The sequence below is a fragment of the Erigeron canadensis genome, chromosome 4, assembly GCF_010389155.1.
Source record: "Erigeron canadensis isolate Cc75 chromosome 4, C_canadensis_v1, whole genome shotgun sequence".
NCBI lineage: Eukaryota > Viridiplantae > Streptophyta > Magnoliopsida > Asterales > Asteraceae > Erigeron > Erigeron canadensis.
Window position 1 is genome coordinate 45,072,666 of NC_057764.1, and position 23,245 is coordinate 45,095,910.

At 33.5% G+C, this 23,245-nt stretch overlaps 2 protein-coding genes across 3 annotated transcripts; both read right to left on the minus strand.

Annotated features, from left to right (window-relative positions):
• Positions 1-1,946: 1,946 nt before the first annotated feature.
• On the minus strand, positions 1,947-5,603 carry LOC122595570 (eukaryotic translation initiation factor 3 subunit K). Its single transcript, XM_043767955.1, has 7 exons — positions 5,398-5,603; positions 5,222-5,278; positions 4,993-5,106; positions 4,863-4,913; positions 4,706-4,772; positions 2,800-2,882; positions 1,947-2,266 (listed from the first exon to the last, which is right to left on the minus strand). Exons 1-7 carry the CDS (start codon positions 5,512-5,514, stop codon positions 2,063-2,065), a joined length of 693 nt encoding a protein of 230 aa, XP_043623890.1. The 5' UTR covers positions 5,515-5,603; the 3' UTR covers positions 1,947-2,062.
• A 2,950-nt stretch (positions 5,604-8,553) lies between these two features.
• On the minus strand, positions 8,554-20,625 carry LOC122598278. Of its 2 annotated transcripts, XM_043770873.1 has the most exons (11): positions 19,516-20,610; positions 19,169-19,436; positions 18,624-18,809; positions 17,942-18,088; positions 17,390-17,794; positions 13,297-15,267; positions 11,525-11,730; positions 11,292-11,447; positions 10,201-10,435; positions 9,273-9,580; positions 8,554-9,193 (listed from the first exon to the last, which is right to left on the minus strand). In XM_043770873.1, exons 1-11 carry the CDS (start codon positions 20,424-20,426, stop codon positions 8,902-8,904), a joined length of 5,085 nt encoding a protein of 1,694 aa, XP_043626808.1. In that variant the 5' UTR covers positions 20,427-20,610; the 3' UTR covers positions 8,554-8,901. The 2 variants fall into 2 exon arrangements, with proteins under 2 accessions (XP_043626808.1, XP_043626809.1); XM_043770874.1 differs by lacking the exons at positions 8,554-9,193; positions 9,273-9,580; positions 10,201-10,435 and having other exon boundaries at positions 11,307-11,447; positions 11,547-11,730; positions 19,516-20,625.
• Between the last annotated feature and the right edge of the window lie 2,620 nt (positions 20,626-23,245).

Consider the following 23,245-nt stretch of genomic DNA (forward strand, 5'->3'; position numbering starts at 1 on the left):
AGGAGAATCTCGTATATGTCATTGATAAGCTTGTAAATATCATATTTATCTAATTAAACCTTTAAATATTAAAAATGTTATAATTAATTTTTAAAAAATACAAAATTACCCAAATGATCAAATTTAATCAATATATAACTTTAAAATCATTATAATTATTAAATGAAAATTTAATTTACAATTCTAAAGATGGTTTATTAAATAGATTAACAGGATAATTAAAGATGGTATTTTACGGAAAACCATAAAAACCAAGTTCCATGGAACCTAAATGACAAATTCATAACTCAACCCAATATTGAATCAACAAAGGCTCACCAAGATTTGTCAAAACATCATAAAATATAGGGATTAATTACGAGAAGACTAACGTACTTTCTCATTTGTACACGGTTGCCTATTATATTTTTTTATTGATAAGGTTTACCCACAATATTTTTTTGTACACTGTTGACCCATAGTTGACCGGTTTACTATAGTCGGTTAATGAAGCTGACATGGATTTACAACGACAAATTTAATCTCTGTATGACTAATGTACTTTTCCTTTTGTACATGGTTGGCCATTGAACTTTTTTAATTGATGTGTATTACCAACAAACTCTTAAAATTTATACATGGTTGACCCAAATCTTCAAAACTAGTTTTTTCTCATACTCACCTTTGTTAGCCTGCAAGAATTCAAACATCTCGCCGGAAAACTCAAAATCGACATTTCTCTCTCGTTTTTTCGAATTGAAACTCGAACTTTGTACCAAAACACTCCAAATTAAAATCCGCACAAACCCTAACCAACAAAAATACGAATTACAATTTTCCGGTGACTGAGGGGTTAGCGGTTGGAATCATTTTTAGAAAAATCTTTTGTTTTGTTTTTTATCAAAATTTATGGGTTTTATTTTTTTTTTTTAAAAAAAGCAATTTTGAAAATTTGAGTACGAGAGAGAACCAACTTTAGATATTTGGGTCAACCATATACAAATTTTAAGAATTTGTTGGTAATACACATCAATAAAAAAAAGTTCAATGGGCAACCATTGTACAAAAAGAAATGTACATTAGTCATCCAGTGTTAAACCTGTCGTTGTGAATCCATGTCAGCTTCATTAAACGTCTACGTGGTTGCCACGTCATTAAAAAGAGTGATTACCGGTAATATGGGTCAACCGTATACAAAAAAAAAAAGGTTTGTGGGTAAACCTCATCAATAAAAAAAAATAATCGGCAACCGTATACAAATGAAAAAATACGATGGTATTTCTGTGATTAATTCCCTAGAATAAATCAACCCAAAGTCTTCAATTTTTCTATTAACTCATCGGATAGAGCCAAACCCAATAGAAGCACACAAACATACAACTACTTATAAAACATGTACTATTGGACCTCCTGACATGTTTTTGAGAAGATCATATATTATATTAAGAGTGTCATAAAAAAAAAAAAAAACAAAACTAATATACTATACTATCAAGAACAAATAATTGAGAAAATAGGAATGCAAAACAAAGAACCCACGTAAAAAGCGCTAGGCGTTATCTAATTAAGGATTTTAATTTAATATATGATATGTGATGTAATTAGAGATTAAGTCAAAGAGTGTATAATTGTAATTTAAAAATGTTATTTATATAAATTTAAGGGTTTTTTTTTGTTTTTGGAACAGCAATTATTTTAAAGATTTTAATTAATGTTTTATATTAGATATATTAATCATTTGGGTAATTATGATATTTTTGAATTTCAATAGTGATATTCTTGATATTGAGAAATTAATGTTGATAAAATATGATATTTACATTTTCTATCAATGACATGAAATTAACACAGCTTTAATCTCATGCCTACACACTTTGACATATACTTTCAGAAATATAAGCAAAGGACTAGGATTTAGACCCTTGCTCAGGCGTCACGGCTATGCTAACAGGTCAGTCAAGGGCAAATAACAGATAACGTCTTTTCATAAAACAATAAATTTTTAAAGCTTAGAATCATCCAGAAAGAAATACTTGATTCCAATCACCGTTTCAAATCAAGAAAAACAGATGATTGCTATCAATCATCCAAGAACAGGAAAGATACGAGTAATATGATCCAATGGAATGCTGTCGGTAGTACTTCTTTTGAGCTCAGGATGATTAAACTCGTTTTGAGGCAGTGAAACAAGTTGGCTTTTGCCATGCCCTTTCTCCAGAGTCCAATCGCCATTAGTAACACGATGCTCAAGAAATTTATCCAAAGACGGACCCTCACTATTAATTGCCTGTTAAACAGTTCTTGTCAAGTCTCACCAGCATAAGATATTAGAATATGTTTAGACATCATGCAGGCTAGGCAATTAGAAAATGGTCTCAAGCAGAAATGTGGTGAAGACAGGGTTCAAGCATATTAGCTTTATAGCCCAATTCAATAGCATGCGGCAATGAGCTTGGAGCCGTGATTAAGTGGGTGATAAGACCCCGTAGTTATAAAGTAAACATTTGATGAAGCTACACAGATCATATGTACGATAACAAGTAAATCATAGTGTGTTTGGCAATACGTTTTGAAGTGATTATTTGATTATTACTGAAACACAATCTAAAAAAGTGTTTTGATGAAAAAGTAATTATCTGCTATGTAAATGCACTTTTGGGAAAGCATGTACATACATTCTTTTTCAAAACCCAGTTTTAAAAACGCAAAATCTGTTCTGAAAACACAAAACACCAAACACCCAGCCAAAAGCATTTTTGTAGTTCATATAGTTTGCATGTTGATCAGTTGAGTGGTTGTGGATTAAGAGCAGAATAATACCTCGGCAATAACAGATTTCGGGGCTTTTTGGTAAGAGAGAGACAAGACATGAATTGCATATTCTTGAATTGCTTGCTCAAATCCTGCATCAAAGTGTTTTAACCCTTCATAAGACACGACTAAGAATTATATTATATATTAGAATAAAGAGAATTAACCCTGACAAATATTAGAAATGAATAAAATAGCATGGTTGGATCAAGTAGTTAACATTGCTTCGGGAAGCAAAGGTCAAGGGTTCGATTCTCATTCCTCAGCCCATGCAAAGGCCAAAGGTCCTTTTCTAGATAGAAGCTCAAAGCAACCTCTTGGTTAGATAGAGGTAAGACGGTTCGGTCCATACTCAGGTTCTAGTCGGTTTTCAAGTTTAAATGGATGGACCGAGACCAAGGCATTTTTGACGAAAACTTAGAGATTTGGATAACACACACAACACGTTCCTAATATTGTATGGTATAATTGTAATAGTAATCAAGAAACCATGAAATCAACCAAGTGCATGTTCTATGTTATGTGATTGTAATTATATAACAAGTTACTAATTGTAATATTTATATATTTATCTTCGATTTTCAAAATACTATACTCGTCGGAATTTGATGTTTTAAAGAAGACAGGAGAGTACACATGCTATATATGGAGAAAGGTTACTCTTACTACTATATAAAAATTGATAAAAACATACTGCTATGTTATTGAAAGTCTAAAACTTGGAGAAAAGATAACTTAAAATTATGTGTATATCTTATCTTATATCTTAAATAAAAGGAAAAAAATCTCAATTGAAGTTTAATTTATATCTTTTTTCTCGGTCCGGTTCTAGACATGAACATGGACCGAATCGAGAACCAAGTTTCAAGATTTAATAGAACCGTGGACCAGACCGAACTATTCGGTTTCGGTCCACTGTCGGGTCGGTTCCTCGGTTTTGTCGGTTTGGACCGCATTATGATCACCCCTACCTGAAAGAAGGTTCTTAAGGGGAGACAGTAAAGAAAGTTCGTTTTTGATTTTTTTTTAAGCTTATGTTTTAGATTTTTTCCTTTTTTCTCATTTTTTAATTAACTCATTCCAAAAAAAGAAATTTAATTAAAAAAAACAGTGATGGGCTTGGCCCCTCCCATCCATCAAGGCTACGCCATACACTGACAGAACTCGCCTATAGCTTACGGGCTACACCCTTTGAAAAAAATAACTATTTTTTGGAATAGGTTACTTAAAAAGATAATGAAAAATCAATAACGAATCTTCTCTACCATCTCTTTTGATCTCTATAATTTTTTGAGGAAACCTCTTCCTAAAAGGACAAGGATATTATAGTTATTTTAAGTAAATATAGAATAGATAGGAGGGACATTTTGAGAAAGTAAATATTAGAAACTTGAAACTTAAAATCAATATTGAAAATTTAAGTTCAATGTTGAAAATCTAGAAGAAATCTGCTTTATAATATAATATATATATATATATTATATTATAAAGCAAATCTCCCTTGTCTACATTTGAAGTTTCAACATTTCTATATTTACCTAACACTTTCTCTCTCTCCTCAAATCTAAACCAATCATTTTTTTTTCTCTCCCCCATAAATCATTTAATCTTCCAATTTATTCAAAATCTTTTATGTCAAAAACCGTACATCGATAAATTATAAAAATTATATGGGTGTCCTTAAAATTTCATGCTCTTTCATTAAGGATGTATTTTCGACAAATTTTTAAATCCGAGGGCGGAGCCTGTACGGCTAAGGTAATTGGCTATCACACTCTATGACCTATCAACCCCACCATCTCACCGCCGCAACGCGCGGGTACTTGCTCTCGTATGAGTAATAGCAAAATACAATGACAAGCCTGAAAAAAAATGTTACAATTTTTTTTGGTTGATTTGGGGTTGATATACCAACCTGGGACAACATCTAGAATATGGCGGGTTTTAGCTGCTTCATCCCAAAACTGACGGAATTTGGCAGTCTGCATATAGAAAGGTGATAAGAAAACTGAAAAAGATTCTGTGAAGTTGGTACTAATTTAATAACACAAGTGATTGAGGGAGAGATAGACCTCGAGATAGTGAGAGAGAAGTATAAGAGTCTTGAACGGTTGATCCATTTGCTGAAAGTGAGAGGAGGAGGGATTAATGAGCTAGTGAAATAGATAAGAGGATAACAAAAGAATGAATGAATGAATGTACCACTCTCTCTGGAATCAAAAAGAGACACAAGCTGAAATCAGGGGCAGGCATCGCCATGAGAGCCTTGATCAAAATGCGGGCAACGATCTGACTGCTCATCCTCTCTGGCTCAAACTGCATACACATATATATATTTTTTTGGCAAACTCGGTCAATCCATCAATAAGTAATTGAAAGAATATATACTAGGTGGGGAGGTTAGGAACCCCCCACCTACCTACATACATACCTGATAGAGACGAAGTAGACAGAGGTTTGCATCTAAACTGTAAGTCTTGGATGAAACCTTTAATAATTACAAACATACAAATCTTATACTAGGGTTTAATTTTACATTGTATAATAAATAATACATGGATGGATGGATAAATAGATAATTAATGAAGAAGAAGAACGGGAGGGTACCTGATGGTTGACATAATTTTCGAGATCGGGAAGAATATCGGGATTGTAAGGATTGACGGCTACAAGTTGCTCCACCGTGATCTCTGTTGTTGTTGTTGATGATTCCTCCCTTCCCATTATCTTCCTTCCAAATCTAGTCTTTTTCTTCTTAGTGATAGCAATAATAATACGAGTAATAAATAGGTCTGCTAGGGTTTCATCTCACTTTCTATATTATTCGATTGTACTGGATTGGGCCGCCACTTTTTATGGACCCTCCCATACATCTTTCTAATCTTTCCCTTGCATTCTATTGCGAAGTATACCCAACTTATAAAAAAAAATTGTAATTTTTATAGATATAATATAACTAAAATAAGAAGTTCAAGGTACACTTGACACCCCTTATTAATTCTTTATTTTTTTAATATTTATTTAATAAAAAATGGCCGCTCTTTAATAAAATTTTTTTTATAAACCAACACATGTTAACTATCATTTACAACTCCATGTTTTGAACAACTCAAAGAAAATCAAAACGTTTGAGATGGTCTTTGTTGATAAATTGTTATGTATTTTTCAATTTATATATATTATACACTTTTTGTTCTTTTTATTTAACTAAAGTTGAAAAAAAAGGGTAAACTAGAATCAATATTTATATAAAGTTAATTTTCATATGTTTCTTCTTTAACTTATATATTAATTAAGTTGTAATATTGGTCATACACTTTTTGTTTATCTTTTTATTTAACTAAAGTTAAAAAAAAAAGATAAACTGGAATCAATATTTATATGGAGTTAATTTTCATATGTTTCTTTTTTAGCTTTCGTATTCATTAAGTTGTGATATTTGTTATACAATTTTTGTTTCACAATTATTATAAGATTTATATATCTTGAGACTAATTGTCTAATGGACGAATCTAATCAGTAGTCTAATAATAAAGCCGATTTTATAATAAAAAGATACATATTTTTATGCAAACTTAATGACAAAGACTCTCATTACCAAATACGTGTACGAAGTACGATGATACATTGACTACATATATCTATGATTGATAATTTTATTATATAAAGAAAAAAAAATCTAAACATACTAAATCTTATGCATTTTCAATAATAAACTAATGATAACAAACAATTATGACTATAATTTAAATATATTCTTTAAGAGGAATGTTACATATATAAACAAATTACAAATAGATCTTTACAAACCAACATGCCAATTTAGGTAGATCTGTTTGATTTAAAGATTTATTCTTTTTTGTTTATTACTCTAACAATTCTTTCTTTTTTTTGAACGTTCAAAAGAGTGTTATTAATCGATGGCTAGTGAGAAGCTAGAATTACATCATAGAAAAGTCCAGGTTACATGAAGAATTAAATATTAAAGCGAGACCAGTTTGACCAGTCTACAAGAGATTTTGATGATCGGTTTGTTAACCATAGGAAGCTTATGGTTTTAACTTCTTTGGTAGCATAGCGGATCGATGGGATTTTGTTCAAGAAGATGCAGTCGTTCCGGCATCTCCATAACACCCAACAATTCTTATTAACTTATAGGATAAAGATGTCACTATAATATAAAGAGAGTACCATAAAGCATGTTCCTCTTCAAACTATTTGTAGAATGCGTCATTAAATGGTCATTTAATTAACAAATACTTCTTTCATCCAATACAATTGACTAGAATACCCCTAGACTATTAATTTAAATTAGGAGGGTTTGTGCCACCGTCGAGACGACATCAGTTTGTACATGTTGCAGGTATCCTTATTTTTGAAAGTCAATACTACAAACATACAATCCTAGATATGTTTGTTAAAAAGTAAACCGAAAATCACTAAAAAAAAGAGAGTAAAATACTCATAAAAAAGGCTAGACCAGGATGCCCAAAATTGCCTAATTGAAAGACAAAACCAAAAGTACTGCATCACATATACTTTCTATTACTGATATAGTATCGTTACATATGTTTGTATAAAACTTTGGCATATCAAAAAATATATTTATCTAAAGGTAATAGCACAACCACGTTCAAAAGTTTGTAGTGTCAAATACATACATTTATTTTGAGAAAAAAGTAAAAAAGAAAATTTTTTGGAAGAAACCAAAAACAAAACTAAAAAATTAAAACTGTGACGTGATAAAATCCGAACAGAGTGTAACATGACAAAATTTGAACGATAATAAATGAAATGTGTGACATGTCACTTGATACATGGCGCCACGTGTCCTATGCATGATTAATATTCATAGCCTACTAATATATAATAGTAAATATATTTTTAAAAAAATTAACTTTTATTCACAAAACCGACACACATTGGAACAGTACACTTACAAAATACAACCACATACACCTTTACATGAAATCAAAGTTACACCACTCTACCCAATCTAAAAGACCTTTTTTAGCTATAGACTTATACCACAGAAACCTGAAAACTTTAATATCTTGTATAATCCTACGTATATTTACATTAGCCTCCGAGAATTGCTTTTCATTTTTTGCCTTCCATATACACCAGCAGGGCAGCAGGTCACAAAAATAATTCATTTAAAAACTTTCTTTCTTCGGCTTGGAACCCCCACATGATCTTGCAAATCTGTCAAGTCCTTCAAGGAGAACAGGAAGATCTGGCTCATCTTACACCACGAACTGACATGTTGCCACACAGGAACAAAACAGGTGATCAACAGTAAATAGTAATGGTAATTTTTTCTCACGGGACATAATCATGGCTACCGAAAAATTTATCAACATTCATTGGAAGGCCGCGGAAAAATTATATCAGGACCATTGCCATTTATCTAGGAGACATCATAGATTCTGAAGGCTGGTTTGATGGAATAAATACAGCAACCTCAATACCATCAAATTCATCAAATAAATGAACTTGGGCCTTGGCGCAGATACAAAAAATAGGAAGAATGGGCAGGCTACCACAACAGTTCTAGTAGATGTACCTGACAAGTTTACAATACAATAGTCCTTACCTGGAGCAAATGGTTCACAGACTTGCCCCTTTGTAGCGGTCTCTATGCCAAAGGTTGTAGAGCAGCACAAGTTTATTGATGTAACACTTTATGATTCTTTAGCAAATCTTATTATGAATTCACTACATTTGAGGTTTTTTCCCTCATGAAGTTGCATGATACCCAGATTGACAATGAAAAATCTGAAAAATGGCCTTGTATTGATTTACATATATATATATATATACACTAATATACAAATGAACCAACATGCAGGATATGGCAAACTGCCCCAGATATTGTTTTACATCTACGTATGCTGCACTTATATGCAGGTCTAAGCTGACAAAATCAACTACGTATAAATATACAGATCCATTTCTTTACAGATAATGCACTACAATCAACTTTTCCGACTGCCAAAACCGAGGACACCTAAGTTTTGCCCTGAAGAAAGCTCCTCAATCCGATCAGAAAAGTAGAAAACCAAATCATTGTTATTCTAACTGCCAAACAAAGTCATTAGTATTCTCTCTTCATTGATATTCTTTTGCTTTGTTAGGGTCTCTTGGATAGAGAATTGCTGCCCACAACATAGCCACAGCAAGACCGACTATGCTGTTAAAAGGCTGGAAAGGGTCACCACCGCTTACCCACAAAGGATAAGTGGGTTGATAGATTAAAAAGCCCCCTCCTTTTAAGGCAAAACTAGATGCCATAATCCCTGAACGTAACCCAATTGGAACATAGATACTTCCTTTACATCTATGTCGAACACCTGCAAGCCCCAGTGATAATAGCCACAGTCCTGGTATTGTCTTTAGTGACCTTGTATCCCAAAACAAATAAATGTTTACAAAGATATTAAGTGTATTTTAAGATATAAAATCATTCAGAAATAACATACCATTGAGATAAAGAAAATGCAAGCCCTGAAAGGATTATTCCTTGATTGTATCCAAGATCAGTTGCAATTTCTTCAGCCAACCAAGACCTGAAGAGTAATTCTTCTACAAGAGCAATAGCAATTGTGGTAACAAGTCCTTGACAAACAAACCTAAGCACTTTTCCAGACAACTTGAGCAGGATAACAACATCCATAGATGTTGAGATAGTAGGCCAAGACAGAGACACAAAACCAAGTAAAACATTTATAGATTGTATCAACAAAACAAGCATCACCCCTCCAATCAAGCCACAAATAAAGTTTTGGATCTGAAAGAGAAAAAAACCAATATTAGCCTTCCATCGAATTCCTGTGCAAGTACAATGATTCTGCTTATTTGTGAAACCTCATCTACAAAAAGTGTAAATTTAAAAGAAACAATGATGCTCAGCATGTGCAATTTATCACCCAAAGACATGATAATAGAACCCAGAATTTGGAGCTACAACCATCAACTGCCAATAATTAGCTAACTATGCAGAGCCAATTTATAAGTACCAACACTATTCTCAAATGACCATAAAACTTTGTTTTGTCAGATCTGGGATATACTGTATTAACTATCACATCATTTGGAAATTGACCAGTACCGAAAAACAACAAACAAATCTCAAATGACCAGAAAACTTTGTTTTATGTCTTGTAGATTGGGTACATACTACATAGCTACCACATAAATTTGGAAATTGACCAGTGCCGAAAAACAACATACATACGAAGAGAGTAACCCTCTTAAGATACGATCTCCACAACCCCCATCCCCATTTCCCCACTTTGTTGTGTGTTCTTTTTGTGGTTGAGGTCCCAATTAACATGCATATCAAAGATATAACATCTATAGCATTAAAAAAGAATATATAAGAATATTAAATGTTCACAACAATAATACCTGTATTGGTGATGTCAACTTTATTCCGTATCTCTCAAGTGGGTCTTCATAGCCCCTGATTCTTTTGCCCCATAGCACCACCAATACCATTATGGAGCTATAAAGACCGACTATGCAGGCAAGCTCAACATACTTTGAAGAGTTATGTGCTGCCCAGTTCTGTACAAGTGTTGGAAGCAAGGGAACAACAACTGGTGTCCACAGTACAAGCACCAAAAAGACGAACCCCAAAATCCTAATTAATGAAGTCAAATAAACAAAAAGTAAATAGCAAATAGAAACAGATATATCAAAAGAAACCACTTTATAAAAGAGCAAGAGAATAGTGGGTATAGCATACGGTCACATATGTATTTATTACTTCATACTTTGACTTGAAACCTGAAACTTTTTTTTCTTTGAACTATTATCCAAAGGAAGTATTCGTTATAGGCTGCCAGCTGTAAACTTTAAGCAGCAACTAAGTTGATTATTGTCATAATATAGAAATACAGTTGGTAACACATAATATGATACAATTAAGTAGGCACTATCAACATACATACAGATTACAAATATACATACATACAAATTATTACCAACACACTTATAAATTACATAAAAATATACATATTATACTTCAAATGATACTTTAGTGATGATTCTTCCAGCATCCCCCAGATAGTGGCCTACCTTTTGAATGTAAGTCCAGTGGAGAGATGGTTGCCTTTCAAAGGCGGGCAGTTTTTTGCTTTCTTTATTTTTTAATACAAAATCAATTGGATCCTTGCGAATTGTTTTCTAGACTAACTAATGATAGTGTTGCCTCCATTCAGTCTCACTAAATAACCAGAGCATGACTGATTCAATGTAAATTATAACCCAGTTGACATTATCTGATGTGAAGCCCTAAATGTGCTAAACACATGGGACCGTCTTGACCTGCTATCACTATTTTTCATGTCTGACACAACTGTCCTACCATGTGAAAAAGTAATGTAAATCATGGGTATACACTTACACAGATATTTACATCAAAAGTTCAAAGCACAAATGAGTGTAACGGCGATGGAGCACATAGATACATGTAAAATTCTATGAGTGACAATTACCTCTGAAACAGGGGACGTTCAGCAAGACGGAAAAAGGAGAAAAGCTTTTCGATCAAACTCATAGCACCACGGATACCACCCCATAGTAAAGCAACTTTGCCAACCAACTTCAAGATGCCACCTTTTTGCCCCAAATCTGCCAGCAGTGCAACCAGCCTAGCCAGACAAGATCGATGTTCAGCTACACACACATATGTAGGCTAAATGACTATATTAAAGATCAATAAGTAAACCTCTCTTGATCCACTTCACCACCTTCCTTCGTAGGCACTACTGGACTCGCAACTAACATAGCTTTCTCTGCAAGACTCGTGACTACATTGTGATCACTACTTTTGGATGTTTCCTCCTGAAGCTTCCCAGGCTCCTGATCCTTTTTTTTCTGATTGAAAAACATGGATGAAGTTGTGGAACTTTCAAGTCCCTCACTATATGGACCCTTCATGCAAAGCATAACCTTTGTTAAATATCAGCACAAATCACTGGTTACATGCAAACTGATTAGATAATCATAATCTGGATTCATTATGAAATAGCACCACCACAATGTAACAAGTAAAAAAACAACCTGTATAAAAACAATGTTTGAGGTTAAAAAATAACCAAGATATTATAAAGATTGCAACGATGTCATGATGAGGCATATAGATAAAACTGCTCTTAGTTATGGGGATGTAAATAGATGACAAGAACAGATTACAATTTATTGTTTCAAGGCGAGCACACTCAATAGTAAAGCAATTTCGGCCACCACTGTTTGATAAAGTGTGTGCTTTTGGTTTCCAGAAAATCACTTCTCGAGATTCAATGGTATCGTGATTAACGCTGCAGGGGTGGCCATAACTGGGTCGACTATTGACTTTCCAAGGTTTTCCAGATGCTAAGTATCTTGTTTTTATAGCAACAAAATACGTTGCAATCTGGTAAACAAAGAGATAGACATTTGGTGTGTAAATAAAAGTTAACCTATGGCAATTAAAGTGGCAAATTAGTCACTATATATAGAGGCAAATTGATGGTAATTCAAACAGTTACTAAACTCTTTCTCCCTTTCGAAGAATCACCAGATCCTTTCATTTGGGCAATAAAGGTTCAAGTCGATCTTCTTAAATAGTCATAATGCTTACTGACCAACAGTTCCATTGCTAAATGAAATTAGAAGAAACAGACGCACCTTCCTGACGACCACTTTTGTTGCTTACTGCCATTTTGGCAGTACCAATTAATAGACACACTGTTCAACGACAAGACTGTTCTTTGCTAATGCTGTTGCTGGTCTGTTTCCAACTATAGAGTATATGTTACAAAATCAACAAATCTCTTACTCCTTGTTCTAAAGAAACTCCAATAGTAATTTACAAACTTACGTGTTTTTTGAAAATCACCAACAAATCCAAGAGATGGATCATGTGCAGCGTTAGTGTGTGAAACTGTGAGATGAAATTTGTAAGAAAATAATTATCTAAAGGAAGGATAGTTTAATGTTATAATATCACTTATCAACATGATATCATCCAGTAAGCAAAAAGGCCTTAGTTGTTATATTATCCCTCCATCCATCCAAAACTTGTTGTCTGGTAGACACAAAAGCGTAAGGGATAATTATGGTTTAGGGTTGAGTTATGAATTAAATATTATAGTATTTCAGACATTAGAGATCTCTACTTTCCCAATTGTAGGAGCTATTGATCTTATTTTGATATTCTTTCCAATTATCAATACAAAGTCCAGAAACACACCAAATACCTATATAATGCAAATAGGGAAGTGATTCCTCAACAAGGTCATTGCCTTGTTAATGAGGTTTCAGCAGTATGGTATATGTTATTCTGCTCCATTACTTTCCTTTGAGGAAAGTTAGTAATTAGTTTCTACATTCGACCCAATTACACATCATTCACCAAGACTCAATAAAATGCATAGGTGACCAACTTTCACTTTATACCGAAGTTAGAAGAATATCACTTATGCAATAACATTTATGTGCAGAAAAAAGAACCCTTACTTGTTGATTAACCAATAAAGCAGATGCTCCCAGGGCAGCGGTAACTGCTCCAACCATGACGGTGTCATTTCTTAGACTATCTGACAAATCTTTCTCATCATATTCCTCATCCTCACTGCCCAAATTCTTGTTCTGGTTGACTTTATCATGATGCATTTCCTCATCAAATGTCCTACCTGCTTGTAAATAATACCCTTTCTTAGAGCTTTTGATCTGATCTATTTCAACTTCAGTGCTTCCTATAGAATCTGCTGCAGAAATGTTGAAAACTTTTCTCAGAGAAGCTAGACTAGAGCCTACAACAATGCCAACTGGAATCACTTGTTTCATATATCTGGTGCCCTCAACAGCTGAAGAGATGACTTCTAACATATGCTCGGCCTGTTGATTATCAGGTCCATCGAAGTCCTCACCTTCCCAAGCTATTAGATGCTGTTTGTCATGTACTGCAGCCAGTGAAATGGTACTTGCAACCTGCTCTAATTCTTTTTTCAGTACTGGTGCCATATCCACCATGTCATCTGATTGTATTCTTCGGCAAACTTGAACCTTTAAAGAACTCAGTATATTCTCTCTGACAAGTTTCATGAGCTGTACCGATGCATCATTGCCAATTCCAAGATTTTCATTGGTTTCACCAATTTTCTTATATCCTCCAATTGCTTCACCATCACCTTCAGCATCTAATATCACGTAAGATGGTTCAATAATGTCACTGTTACAGTCAACATCAGCTAGAAGAGGGTTCTCAATGTTTATTTCTGGGCCATCATGAGAAGTAGCATCATCAACAAAACTACTACCATCTCTTGATTGCTCTAAAAGCTTAAATTTACCTTCTTCTGGAACATAATCGAGACATAAATCCGTAGTAGCATCCAGATCAAGTGACCGATCATGTTTCATATTTGAAAGAAGACGGCTTTGTATGACATTATGATTGTTGTCAAAGACTGTAGCTTCGTATATTTTCTCCGTAGGAGGGTTACTAATTGTTAGGCTCTGCTGATGATTGCATAATTCTTTGGGCTCAATTGTCATATTACTTTTACCATCTCCTATCTGTTGCAGATCCGATTTGCTCTCGATATGATGCTTCTGATATACATCCTCAACCTTGTTCTTATCAGCAGTTGCAGATTCATCGTCTCTGCTCCCTTCCAACTGAGTTATTACATCTTCAATCACACTGAAAACGCTGTTAACTGCTACTTGGGTAGAATCGTCCATCCCTGTTAGTGCATCCAATGCCTGGGTAACATTAAAAGTGGATGGAGAATTACTTGTAACAGGCTGTACACTTGATTCTTCCTTTTTTTGATCTTCAACGTCTTCTTTTGCCATCAACGGCTTATCTGCAGAAGATGCTGAAGGTGACGAGGTTTCTTCTGTCCTTGGAGTTGATACACTTTTCTCATCAGTAGATGGCTCTGCATCTTTCTGTTGATTATCATTGTTTACTTTTGTTTCATCTTTATTTCCCAGTTTGACCTGTTCACAAATACTATCTTGAGAACTAACTTCCGCCTTGCTGGAAATGTGGGGCAAATGATTTAATTCTGAGTCGTGCAAATGAGCAGTCTGATCAGCTTTTTCTTTCGAAACTTCATCACTTTCATTGGCCCCCAAATCGCCATTGTTTAAACCGGAAATTTCACCACCATGGTCACTTGTTGACTGAATGCTATCCTCCTCGGGCTTTACAGAATCCCCCAAATTCGTACCCCCCTTATTAAGCTCAAAAGTACTGGACTCTTTGTCTTGATTTGAAATTATGGGTTCTTGAATCTTAGTGTTCACCGCTGATGTTACATCAGGAGCATGAATATTACTTGAAAATGCATTTAAGTTTTTCTTTTGGTTTTGCAAGATTGCACTAACTGTGCTGGTGAGCTTTCCACGAACATCTTCAGGCACAGCAACTTGCAATGCATTCATTAGAGTCTCCCCTTGACCAACAGCAGTCAGGACCTAATCAAATCCATCACAATTGTAAAAGCTTATCACCATTCTCAATCAACATTTTAATCAAGCGAAAATAGATTAATACTCTTTAAATAGATTCTATAACTCAATAATGTTGCATACACCAACCATCATAATGAATGCTTTGTGAAACGGGTACTCTAAACATATAGTTAGATCCTGGATACCATAACAAAAGAAAGAAAACATACATACATAGTTTTAAGGTCAGATTCATGTGAGAACAGTTACCTTCTGATAATATTTTGGTTGTTATTCTGTTTATTCTACTTGTTAGTTTGTTCACTGAATCAAACTTTCATCCACGATATTAGAAACCAATGATTTTAATATTGAAAATTATAATACGAACCAGTCCCATAATAGGCTCATATCAAGCCATAAGCTAGGTGTAAAACACTATGTTGGTCACGGTTAGTACCCTTTTTTTCGGGTCCAAGCCACCACTCCGAGTGTTGGAACCACGAAAGATAGGGTTGGCTCTGATCCTAATTGATACAAACTAGTTGCTCATAGCAATATATAACTAATAAAAAGATAGATAACTGATATTCGAGAGATCGATCAACTCCCCAAGAGCTTACTTTTGAGAGGTAAACCAACTCCTCTAATTTTGGTTGAGAGATCAATTAATTAGTTGGTTTACCTCTCAAAAAGATGCTTTTGAGATCAGAGGTAATAATACAACCCTAAAGCCCTATTTATATAAACTAGCATGGTGTCTGCGCAATGCGGCGGCGGTGACGGCAATACGGTGGTAACAGGTGGTGGCGGCGACTTATGGTGTAAATGTAATTAATATAGTGGTTAGTGTAGTTATTTTTAGACTTGAGGGAGTGGCAGTGTAATTTATTTCATTAAGGATATTTTAGGTATATTAATGTAGATAATTAAATTAGTGAATAATGAAGATGATGTAGGAAAAGAGTAGGGGCATTTTAGTCATATTGCATAGAGTAATTTCAACATTTCCATAAACAAAGGGGCTATTCTTTTTATATGTAGGTATAGAAGACTTCCTAGAAACCCTAACTTTGTCAACAAGTAATAAATCTAATTAATAATAAGCTATATAAACTAATTAACAAAAACGATTCGATTATTCATCCATAAAAGCTACACCGTACTTCACAATATGAAGTTTCTAGTTTTCGGCCAAATTACAAAATTGTCCACTCTGTTTTGTTTGAAACATAACACAAAAGAAATATCTTCAAAAGGTAAAACAAAATACTCAAATTTGTAAAGTAATACGAAGGTTTGTAAGCTAAAAACTCACTTTGTAAAATACTAAGAAGCTGCAAGCTAAAACTTAATCATCGCAACTGAACATATGCTCTTTCAATCAATAAGAAATTGAAGTATCAATTTGAATAAAGACGGACGATATTAATTTTATCAACTTATGTACTGAATTATATAAAAAGTTCTTTCTTTTAGTTCTAGCAAATTTCTCGTTATCACTGAACCCAAGTATATGTATAGGGATTAGTACAAGCAAAATAATGCTTAATCTATATCTATATTATAATAAAAAAAACTTCTTATTTTTGGAAATGTTGAAATTTGTGTAATATTTTCACATAGCACCTATTAAAATATTTCCCCCTACATTACCCCCTTAACATTAATGATTATATTACACTATCAATGCTTTATCTCTTAAAGTATCTCGATTAGCCCTTTAAATCAATTACCTTTACATCAATAATCTACACCACTCGACACCGCCTCCACCACTAACAATCGCCCCTACCACCACACCGTCACCGCCACAACCACCGCCGCATTGCGCGGGTACGGGGCTAGTGTAAAATAAATAAGAAAGAATCCAATGGCAACACAAGTCAATTTCTGGGCAGGTGTGCATCTGCAGCATTACATTCATAGAAATGTTGATGCATACCTGCCCAAAGTTTGACGCATGCCTGCCATGTGGCGACCTTAAAATCTTTCTCATGTTTAACCATAAGCTTATGTGGATGCTCTCTTTAAACCACTATTTTTGGTTTTGGCTCCTCCAGATCATTACTTAAGAAAAACCTATCTTCCTAATAAGAAGAAAGGGGCAAGCCAAAACCTAGTCCTAACAAGTTGCACGTATTACCTTATGCTTCTGTTCTTCTGAAAGAGTGTTAGGCATCGTCACATCTAGCATTTTCATAACGACTTCTGTCGCCTGTAGCGCTTCCCCTCTTTCACTATCCACGACAGCATCCCCTTCTGAATCCTCAAGGTTTGTTTGTGTTTCCATAACAGTTGTATCTGCATTTATTTCTTTTTTGACTTTGTACCTCTGTAAGTCAAGACTGGACCTTTTACCAGCATAAGAGGAATCCCCTTCCAAAGCATCCAACTGGTATGGGTTCGGAAGATTCCCACTTTTGCTACTTGCATGAGATACTTCAGTTGCCATCACTTTTAATTGTTTTGAAGGATTGATGGTCACAACGGCGTCCTCCACAAGTGGATGTCGACCTTTCAGAAGCCCGACCTCAACAGCTATAAGCCACTGCATGTAGAGAGGCAAGATAAATACTAGAGATCCACTAACTTATTTTAAAGTATATGTAGAGAGTTAATGCATTGTATTAATTTATGATAGATCCAAATAACCGATTTATGAGAGTACAATGGCATATCGTCTAATTGTAATTACCTCTACAACAAGATGCTGACACCATGATACAGCAGATGTTCCAATAGTGCTTTTGTCATCTGATCGAAAAGTGCAGACAAGTAGGCTTGTGAAAGGATTTTTGGCGATTGAGCTACGTGGGATGAATGAAGATGACAGGGCACCGTTCTGTTACAGAACCATCATACAAAGTTGTCAAATCTGGAATTTGGTTAGAATCAACCATACCAATCCTATAATATTAATAAGTGGCATTGGATTGTTCAATTGTAATCTACATTATCTTAGCAAAATTATTATCTTCACAAGCACATATAAATTGAGACATGACAAGCTTGAGTTTCTAAATCCCAAGCAAAGATAACAATATTGCAGTATCCCATATTAGAGTTGCAATGTTACTAGCAGAAAATAGACCGGGAACATTCATTATGTACACAAAAATTTCCAATAACATTACGGGTAATGTTTAGCTAAATGTTGGGAAAGTAGTTGGAGCTGGAGTAAGAGCTTGTAACTGTAAAACGATTTAAAAGTATGGAACATATTAAACTTGATATATGTAGCACATCTTTTCCTACACAAAATAATTATATGATGTACGTATTTCTTCAACGTTGTCATTTACACAAATGTTACATGAATATGTGCGGCATCCTTAACTCCAAGAGTTGATGAAGGATGACTAGTACTACATATTTACCTGAACAAAGAGAACCGGAATCATTATGCTGCCAATCACATCAGTTGTGCTGGAGCTGACATAGAAATCTTCGATTGAGGTAAATCCATATGACACCATAGATATTGCTTCCTCAAAATCTTTAACAGATTTAGACCGTAAAGCCTTTTCAACATCAAACTTTTTAGATCGACCCTGAAATAGTTCCTGGAAGGAAAAAAAAAAAACATTATGGGAGTAAAGAAGAACCTTGTTAGATTTAATTTATTTTAAGCTCAAATTTACCAAAAACTAGACTTTCCTATTTAAAAACATCGACAACTTATTAGATTTAATTTAAAATAAGATTACATATAATATTGATACAAACAATTTTTTTTAACTCGCAAATGTCGAATCCAATAGAAAATATTTTAAAATCTAAGAATATGTAAGCAGGTATCAAATAAGTTTTTCAAAGTCCTAGTTTCAATCTAACCATGTGTGGGCAAAAATTTAGTGTGTGTATGTGTATATACAAGGGGAGGAAAGAAGTAAAGTGAAAGAAAGAACGAGTAAAAACGAACCTTGTTACGTTGGAGGATATGAATGAATCCGTTAGTGAGATGGTGATCAAGAGAAGGATGATGAAGAGCAGGGTGTTTTAAATGAAAAGGGTTGTCTAAGCAGACGGCGGAAGTAAGAGGTGTATCGTCGCCGACCAGTGCAAGATACTTGGTCAACATGTTTGCACCATAACCCAAGGCAACAGCCATTAAAGTTGTGCAAGATCTGGCCCTGTTGATGAAGCGTATGGTGGTGGAGATATCATCGGTGTCAGCAGGGGTAAATAACCTACATACATACATACCAATCAGCTTTGGCGCTTTGCTTTCATTAATATATGTGTGTGTATTAAAGGGAAGGAAGATACCGTGGAGTGGTGAGGGGGGAACGGGCACAACCCCTGGGATTCATGACAAGGGGGAAACAGCCTTGTTTGAGGAAAAGAGAAACTAAAGAGAGAACATGGACATCCGTACTGCCGAGGGTATTCATACCAGGAACAATCAAAACGGTAGTGTCAAGACCATTATTAAGGTCCTCCAAGTCTAAAGCGGAGGGCCAATCCAATGATATAACACCCCCGTCGTTGGCGGCGTTGATACAGATTCTCTGATATGAGATTGCTTCTGCTTGTGCTTGTTGTTGTTGAGATTGATGAGGAATAGGTCCCGTATCTGAATCCTCCTTGCCCTCAGTCGTGGTGGTGGGAGGGGGGAGAGAGGCACAGCGCAACTTGAGAAAACGATAAAAAGGGGTGGGAGAAGTGCAGAGACTCCATTCGCCCATGATATCATTTTCAATTTCAAATTTATATTTATAGTTTGATGAGAAGATATTATAACTATTAGTATTATTATTGGTGGTGTAATAGAGAATAGCAGCAAGGAGAGGAGGTAATAATAAGACAAGGAGGTGCGGAGTGGGTTGAGAAATCGTCAACAACGCATGGAATAATAAACTATGATTATGATTATTAATACTACAGGAGTAGTAGTCAAGTGATGATGATAATGAACAACAACTAATACAAGTTCTACTACTTAACTTAATAGCATGATCATTACTGCTGCTGCTGAGGAGGACAGGGGGGTGATGGTATATAGAGTTGAGACTGATCCTCGCCGTTGTCCTCCAATTCCATGGTAAAAAACTCGATGTTGTTGTTGTTCTCCGGATACAATCTCTTCTTCTTCTTCTTCTACTTCCAAACACCACTACTGTTCTTCTTCTTGTTGTTATTGTTGGATTCCTTTCCAGGAGACGGAGGCTGGTCCTCATTTTGAACTACTAGTGTGCTTTCAAGCAAGATTTTGATTGATTTTCCCCCAAATGAATGACCGACCATCAATCAATCCATGTATTATTAATTCTGATGATACCAGTGCGTGTGCGTGTGTGTGTGTGTTAGTGTGTGGTGCACACATCCACTCCACACACCATCCTCAATCCCAACCCACCACCGCCCACTATTTCTTTATTAATTATTTTTAATTACTAATTAAATCAAATCTATCTTCATGGCCATCTTTTATTCTATCTTCAGTCAACCTGCAGGACACTTGGCACAACCTTTCAACCACACGTATTACTATTTTTATTTCCCCTTTAAAATTATTACATTCATAAAATACTTGCCCACTGAATATATATTTACGGATTGATATCCAATGTATAACCTTTAATGCATGTAATAACGTATTAAACATAGCCACGGGGCTATGATTATCATTTCCATTTTTATTTAAAGATAAACTATTTAATCGATCCTGCATTCAACCTGAGTCATGTAATAATAGTTTTGTAAAGTACAACTCAATAAAGCACTAAATATGCTTTACAGTGTTGTACAGTACAACTCAATAAATCATATTTAATGATGTAAATACAAAGAAGCATTGAACGCATACTCTTCCAATATATCATAAAACCTTTATAAATTAACAATATGTTAAGATTAGATATTTAATTAATTAAATGAGACTTTCTTTATCTTTTTAACGAGATATAAATATACCAATTAACTAATAATTTATTAATTTAAAAAGTATTTACGTATCTCTAAATTTCCAAAATATAAATCACAAAAATACGTTTCAAGAGACTTTTTTTTCTCCATTTAAATTAGACATGGTTAAAAATACGAGAACATAATGCCCCAACCCTTAAGTTTAATTCCTATATATTTATTTGTATGGATCAGATTAGTCCTTGTAAAAATCACCTTCATTTTAAAAAGGATAGATAGTTGAAAAGTGGGAAAGATAGTTTGCTTTGTAAGAGAATAAAGATTATTTATTATTTTTATTAAATCTCGTTTTAACCTCCTAAAACTTTTACATTTTAACTTTTACCCTATAAAAAAATTTCAATTTCAGCTTTTACACTAAAATTAAATGTACAATACTTTCTTATTTTTACTAAATCTCATTTTAACCCCATAAAGTTTTTATCTTAACGTTTGCCTCCATTAAAGTTTTCATTTTTAGTTATTGGCACTAAAATAAAATGTACAACACTTTCTTATTTTTACCAGTTCTCATATTAACCCTTTAAAGTTTTTATCTTTTAGCTTTTTCCCCATCAAAATTTCAGTTTTTAGTCTTTTGGCATTAAACTTTTGGGTTCTTGTGCTTATTTAAAACTTCCATGAAACTTTTTGGTGGCAACACTTGAGATTTTTCTTCGGGTTATTTCGTAATTTCTTTCATATAATTTTTTTTCTTTTTGGACTTTCAACTGATATACTAGATGGTTCTGCCCTTAACAAGATATATATTTGACAAACTTTTAAACAAACCTGTCAATGACTGGATAAATTTTTAATTAGACGATTAAAGGTTCAATGTAAATGCACAAGAAATAAGGCAATTATTCAACACGGGAATTTAGGCCCCACCTATCCTAATTATCACTATTAACATAATTGTGAAGCAAGAAAAATGTTTTAATAAAAGGGAACGACTATTTACACACATCAACGGTTTGAAAGACACACTACCGAAACGTCCCGTTTCTTGTAATACTTTGCGTTTTATGTTATGTCATATACATTTTTTTAAAAACTTTTTTAATGTTATATTTAATTTAACAAATTTATATATGATCATTAATTATGGAAAGTAATTTATACATTTTATAATTATAGAAAGTAGTTATTTTAATGATATAATTTTGAAACATAATTCCTTTCAAATTTTAATCATATAAGGTAATAAATATTGGTTATAAGTATCTAATTTTACATAGTTAGTATCTTATAATATCTAGATAAAAGATATTACCGATTTGCATCCGGTGTCTAGAATAATAATAATAAAAAAAAAGATTTTAAAAATGGCAACACACCATTTTTTAACATCTATTATACTAATGTTTGTTAAGTTATGATATTATAAAAATTTAACATATCATTAAGTATCTACATTATATAAAAATTTTAACAACTAATATCCACATTTAACTTTATAACGTCACAAAAGATTTAATTAATATACATATCCTTCTAATAACTTTTGATATAAAGTATATTTTTTAAAATAATAATGTTATCAAATTTCAACATAACTTATTTATAACTATTAATTTATTATATTTTAAGCCATAACGACAACTTAATATGTTTAATCTGCCTATTATACGGCTAAACAGTTTTTTAATTATGTTAATATAACTATAAGAAGAAATTAAAAAACCTAGTTTACTCGTTAAGTTATAACTATCATATTAAAATAAATAGTTTATTTAAAATAAATTATAATTATATAATTTATAAAAAGGAATACAAAAATAAGTATTTAAATAAATAATGATGGAAGATAGAAATGGTAGAATTAATTATTTTATGCATTATAAAAAAGATACATAAATGGTCATTCATGAATTTATAGGAATAATTAATATGATTTTAGCAGTATAATGTAAGTGTTTATTTTTTTCAGAATCACATTTTTTAAACTTTTATTATAAAAGACTATAAAAACATAAATTAATCTTTAATTTATTTGATAAATAAACTTATCGTATTTTTTCGAGTCACTTGACTAGAAATGACAATGGGCCGATATCATCGAAGATCTCAATTCTCATTCTCATACTTG

Coding starts and splice junctions, on each gene's coding strand:
- LOC122595570 (XM_043767955.1), bottom strand. CDS start 5,514: ATGGGAAGGGAGGAATCATCAACAACAACAACAGAGATCACGGTGGAG. Junction 5,279..5,397: donor AAAATTATGTCAACCATCAG/GTACCCTCCCGT, acceptor TAATTATTAAAG/GTTTCATCCAAGACTTACAG. Junction 2,267..2,799: donor CGAAATCTGTTATTGCCGAG/GTATTATTCTGC, acceptor ACTGTTTAACAG/GCAATTAATAGTGAGGGTCC.
- LOC122598278 (XM_043770873.1), bottom strand. CDS start 20,426: ATGAGGACCAGCCTCCGTCTCCTGGAAAGGAATCCAACAATAACAACA. Junction 18,089..18,623: donor TTCCGGTTCTCTTTGTTCAG/GTAAATATGTAG, acceptor GTTCTGTAACAG/AACGGTGCCCTGTCATCTTC. Junction 11,448..11,524: donor GGTGAAGTGGATCAAGAGAG/GTTTACTTATTG, acceptor TTGTCTGGCTAG/GCTGGTTGCACTGCTGGCAG.